Below are 5664 nucleotides of genomic sequence, written 5' to 3'. Positions count from 1 at the left end.
GCAGCTTTTATATTTATTTTGACACATGATGAATTCATGAGTTGTTGCGACATTTTAATCCACATGTATTGAAATTCTCAAAATAAACATTTGTTGCTGTTGCCAGATACAAATATTAGGCCATTCTTGATTCAATACAAACGTTTACAACAAGAGACTTTTTCGCTTAAGATTTGCGGCAATAAAATAACTGATAGTACAATACCAGACTGGATGTGTTCCAGATGTGTGCGTTCCCGATAGAGGAAATCTAAAAGAAACGTTCATCACAGCCATGCCGAACACACACTTGACCCAGGTGCTCTGTGTCCCATGTAAATATCGCTGACATCACTGTTAAACTCTGCTGTCTAACAGGAAATCTTTGAATGTGCACACGGCCCAAAAATACACAAGCTGTTTCCAGCCCCTATAACAGGAAGTCCAAAGCACATAAACATTTCTAACTTAAAATACTTCATTGACAGAAAATCTGTACAATAACATCATGATATTTTGGGAAATGCACCTATTTATGATGTTATTACAGTACCTAATAACAACACAATGGCATTCTTTGAAGTACCATATCTGGATACAATAGTAAATAAATAAATTATTCAGTATCATGGTATTACCAAAGGATACGATCGTGGTACAATGATATCACCACAGACCATTTTTGGTTGTTTGTTTAGTTTTGGAGTGATGAATATTTTGTCAGCAAATAAAACAAATGTACATAAAACTTTCATATTTTGGTTGACAACTTGGCCAAACATAAAACTTGTAATGAACAACAAAAATGGTTCAAGCGTAATGGATGAATCAATCCTCTGGCAGGCCGAGAGCCAGCAGCACAGGTAATGCAGTTCCCAGTATAAGAGTGAGACTCTCCATTACTCCCAGTCCACGCTGCTGGTGTCCTGCTGTTTCTGTGTGATGATGAAGATGAGAGGAGCGCTGCTGCCCTCTGCGGCTGATTTCAGGTAAAACATGAACTGTGGCCACATACAAGAACGTTCCGGCTGAAAACAGCATCCCGATTCCTGTGGCACTCAAGCGGTTCTGAGAGGAGCTGTTACTCTGCAAAGAGGAAAATATTCGAATCTCACTGTTTTTGCGCCTCATAAATGGAGTTTGATGAGAAATGTTATATAAAGGTGTTAAATTTGACTACGGTTAAGACAATGTTGGCTGATTAGGGCTTGTCATAGTTGTCGCTTGGCAAACTGTTGTAAAGTCTCACCGCGCTCAAGATGAAGTAAGTGCCGATGGCCAGCAGGGGCGCGGCAGCAGAGAACACCAGTAAATGCTTCTGAATGGTCTTCCTCTCCAGACCAGCGTGCATGAGGAAAGACACCAGACCGAACGCTGCTGGAGCCTGAGACAAGGGACAGACAGAGAGAGAGACTCACTCACACGGTTCCGAATATAAGCTATCAGAAATAATGGTCAATATTGAATGGTAAAAATATAGAAATAATAACTCTGGACGCCCGGTGGAACGCCGGCGCTGAGCGTGGGAGAAACGCTGAGTGGGGAAAAAAACCACCAGCTGTTTCCGTTGGGAACAATTGGAAAAACACCGGCAGAAACGCCGCGGTGGACACAGCCCCTTATTCCAGAAGTCTCACCTTGTGCAAAATGACAGCGAAAAACACGAGCACCTGAACAGACACCTGCGAGGAGCCGGCAGCCGCCCCCAGAGCCACTCCATCAGCTGAACGAGACAAACAACACGGTCCTTTTAACGACACTCTAGAAATACGGCTCGATTTACAGTAATTCGTTCTTTTCAAACACCTGAAGGAAACAGCGAAAGGTAAGAAGTGCATAAAAGCAGCCGAGACAGACTCGGACACAATGACTTCAATGTCTCGATGTTTCCTCTTTCCAGACAGCAGATGCTGCGCTAAACACTAGATAGCAGCTTCTGACGCTGTTGACTGTGACAAACCCATTGTTCACTTGAATAATCTTACTGAGAAAATGTTCCTGGCATGATTGAGCGTAATGTAATCCGTTTATCTGAGAATCACGGGAAACAAACAATGTGTTGGGAACATAAGAGAGACAGTGAGAAGGCTTGTTACCGGCAGCGTGAATAACTAAACCCAGCGTGGCGGTGACACTGTAGCGACCAGACATGCGCACCTGAGATTCTGGGGAATAAAACAGAAGAGAAATGTTCTCAGGAGAGCGTCCGGGTGGAAATCAGAAACCAGTATGAGGAGGTTTTGAAGCTGTAACATATGACAGTTATCCTTAAAATATCCTTGACGTTTACCTAGAAGTATGCTTAATAAAGTTGAAGTATACAGAAGAAAACTTGCTAAACATTATAATCATATATAGTCTACGATCATATTTAGCATGTTACATTCTGCACACATGCACGTCTGGACGAATGATGTGGCTAGATTCAGATTCATGATGGTAATGAATGAGGGAGCGGGTACCGTGATAGGAGCAGCAGTTGGCAATCTGGTCCACCACAAACATGAGCACAAAGCCCATGACGAGAGACACTCCTATGAAGAAGTGAGGACGCAGGGTTTTCTCCCCCGCCGGAAGAAGTGTTGAATTGGATTCAGAGATATTTGGACTCTGTCTCACAGAGGAGCAATACCAGTCTACAGGATGACCAAAAACCTCTTTAATGGCTAACATAATCACAGTGATAGTGATCTCACAGAGCAATTATCTTATTATTTAAACAGTGAGCGGTCTGATGACAGATGTGTTGAAGTTTGTTGAAAGGGTGTGTGTGAATAAATAAAGCGCTGAATGCTTATATACTGCATTACACCGCACTCATTGATAGTGGACAGACATTTCATTTAAAGACCATGACTATGATTAAAACTGAAACAAAGCTCCATCCAAAGCATCTGTAGCCTGCAGTTGACTACATTTTACATTTACACTTAAAATGATGTTTTTATCCAAAGGTTGATTTTTCATAGCTCAGGAGATTTGATGGAGTTAGTTGTGTTTCATGTAAGTATTTACTTAGACGTTTCTCCTAAAATTACCTCTAAATTATGGAGGTAAAACAACCTGGATGTGAGTAAATTTGATGAGAAATGTTTTGAGTTCATATTGAGATTTTTGATAATATTGACTTTTGATTGCAGATTTAACAAATCCGAGCTCTGTTTGCGACACTGTTGACATCTCTTCTCAAACTCTAATGACAGAGACATTTGTGCCATTTCTGACTCTTTTTCTCTGGAGAAATACGCAGATGAGACTTGAACAAACGTTTCCGTTTGCTCTTCATTTAATCTCAATGACGTCTAGGAGAAAGGATTGAGATAGTAAAGAGATCTCATCTTATGGATTGATATAACTTGTCTGCTAAAAAAATGAAAGACAGTAGCGCCATGCAGTGTGACATGGTACATATTCATCACCTGATAAGCGGATGAATCAGTCTCGCTCACCTTTCCATGACTCCTGCACAAGCTCCACCCCCTCAGGGATGATGATTGACAGAGCGGTGCCACATAGAAGCCCCGCCCCCAGCACAGTGATCAGCTGCAGTTTTTGCTGAGTAAAGAGAACATTTGTTTAAAATGTGTCGTTTTTCAAATGAAAGACAATATAAGAAGATAAATGCTTTTTAGAGGTGTTCAATGGCGGCGTCATTTTTTAAATGAAAATGTAAAACCATTTGTCCGTCAACACATCAAAATACTATAATAGTAACGTTACTGTAACTCCACACTACTTTATTTCAATGAAACATAAAATCCCGCTGACTAGAGTTGAATTTTGTTGGCGACAACAAATGGCAGTTTTAAAAGACGAAATATCACATGCAAACGTTGACATGAAAAACTGCTACGTGTCTGAAGTCAAAATACACCGGCGAGAGAACAAAAGAAAGTAAAAATCAACATGAAAACAGAGAATAAACACAAACACAACAAACTGATACAAAGAAGCATTCTGTATGCGGTATTCGATACATTGTATCAAATCTGTATTTGAAGCAGTGTTGCATTGCCTGTCATAATGTTACAATGTAACTGACTAATCAAGTTCTTAAAGCAACACGGACACTTATATAGAATATAAACTAAAACACGGTAAAGTCTCTCACCTCTGATAAATTTAACAACAGTGGAATAATCCCGAGCACGAGACAGCCCACGAACATAGCCAGAGAAATGAGAATAACACCCCAAACTCCGTCCATGACTCCTTCACTTCTTCAGCTCTTCTGTTCGAAGTCTTCAAACTTCTTCAGGACGTGAAACAACAGAACACACAAAAGAAAGACGGAAAGTCCTCTTTGGACACTCACTGAAAGCCATGAGTGAAGTTCTCCACGTATCAACACCCTCCATATCGCCACACAACCCGAAACTACACCCATGATGCTCGGAGAACAGCGTTCGATTCATTTGCAGAATCGATTCGTTCAGACGGCTCGTTTAAAACGAGTCATTCCAGTCATTCTAGTACTTATTTGGTTTAGAATTACAGTTTCAGTACGTTACCGTATAGTCTATGAGGGATTCGCGAACCATTCAATAAACTGCTTTAAAAATGATTCATTCAAAACTCCAAGCGAGCTTATGGCTTTGTTCCTGGTTTGTCCTTCTGTGGAGGCTCATCACAAGACTCAACATAAGACGGAAAGGTCAAAGACTACAGTGCTTTATTGTTTCGTTGTGGCAAAGAAAGAAAAACTGACATAAAATGACACCAGAAGCCGTTAAATGAGGAAAAATAAGTGTTTTGAACCCTCTCTGAGAGCTTGAATGGTGCAAAATCATTTAAATACTGTCCAATGTACACAACTCAACCTCCCCAAGACAGAACTCCTGGTTAGACCCGGCCCACCCATCAACTGAACACCACCTTACCATTCAGCTCAAATCCTCAATAACACCCAAGTCTGCCAGGAACCTGATGCTCGGCGACCAGCTGAAATCCACCTCCCACATCGCAGCAACCACTGGAACTTGCAGGTATGTGCTCTACAACATCAGGAAAAACAGGCCGTTCCTGTCGGAGCATGCCTGTCAGCTGCTTGTCCAAGCTCTGGTCAGATCAACACTGGACTACTGCAGTTCTCTACTGGCCGGCCTTCCAACCAATGCAGTCAAGCCCTCGCAAATGATCCAGAATGCAGCTGCACGTCTAGTTTTCAATCAGCCCAAAAGAACCCATGTAACACCCGTCCTGATTTCACTTCACTGGCTGCCAGTGGCCGCCCGCATCAGGTTTAGATCTCTGACACTGGCCTGCAGAACGATAACGGCAAATTCGCCCATTTATCTTAACTCAGTGCTCCAGGTCTACATCCCCGCCCGTCATCTTCGGTCTGTAAATGAGCGACGCCTGGTTGTTCCATCACAGCGAGGCACCAAATCGATTGCAAAAACCTTTACTCATTGGGTTCCCCTGTGGTGGAATGAACCGCAGCATCCTTCACAACTTTCAAAAAAACAGCTCAAAACATACCTGTTCCGCATTTATTTGACTAACCAATAACTGTCTGTCTGTCTAAAAAAAATCTCTCCTTTGCTTACTCCAGCTTTAATCCTGCTATAGCATGGCCTTGTAAATTAACGGTACTGTTTAGCGTGTTGACAAAATGTTTATATGCTCTCCTACTTGTTGTAGGTCGCTTTGGATAAAAGCGTCTGCCACATGAATAAATGAAAA

The 5664-nt window shown here is 41.8% G+C and overlaps 1 protein-coding gene across 2 annotated transcripts; it reads right to left on the bottom strand.

The window, feature by feature from the left end:
- Nucleotides 1-4777, bottom strand: LOC130558800 (zinc transporter ZIP9). Of its 2 annotated transcripts, XM_057341424.1 has the most exons (7): nt 4091-4777; nt 3429-3534; nt 2442-2615; nt 2076-2144; nt 1617-1702; nt 1229-1363; nt 1-1065 (listed from the first exon to the last, which is right to left on the bottom strand). In XM_057341424.1, the coding sequence occupies exons 1-7, from the start codon at nt 4184-4186 to the stop codon at nt 808-810; spliced, it is 924 nt and encodes a 307-aa protein (XP_057197407.1). In that variant the 5' UTR covers nt 4187-4777; the 3' UTR covers nt 1-807. The 2 variants fall into 2 exon arrangements, with proteins under 2 accessions (XP_057197407.1, XP_057197408.1); XM_057341425.1 differs by lacking the exon at nt 2442-2615.
- Nucleotides 4778-5664: the final 887 nt, after the last annotated feature.

Source organism: Triplophysa rosa, linkage group LG9 (genome assembly GCF_024868665.1).
Source record: "Triplophysa rosa linkage group LG9, Trosa_1v2, whole genome shotgun sequence".
Classification (NCBI taxonomy): Eukaryota; Metazoa; Chordata; class Actinopteri; order Cypriniformes; family Nemacheilidae; genus Triplophysa; species Triplophysa rosa.
The sequence above is the reverse complement of the archived record's forward strand: the minus strand, read 5'-3'. Positions and strand labels throughout refer to the sequence as shown.

Excerpts from the sequence above, each read along its gene's own strand:
- LOC130558800 (XM_057341424.1), bottom strand. The coding sequence starts at position 4,186 with ATGGACGGAGTTTGGGGTGTTATTCTCATTTCTCTGGCTATGTTCGTG. Across the intron at positions 3,535-4,090 it reads TGTTGTTAAATTTATCAGAG|CAAAAACTGCAGCTGATCAC; the intron begins GTGAGAGACTTT and ends CTCTTTACTCAG. Across the intron at positions 1,066-1,228 it reads CTTACTTCATCTTGAGCGCG|AGTAACAGCTCCTCTCAGAA; the intron begins GTGAGACTTTAC and ends TCCTCTTTGCAG.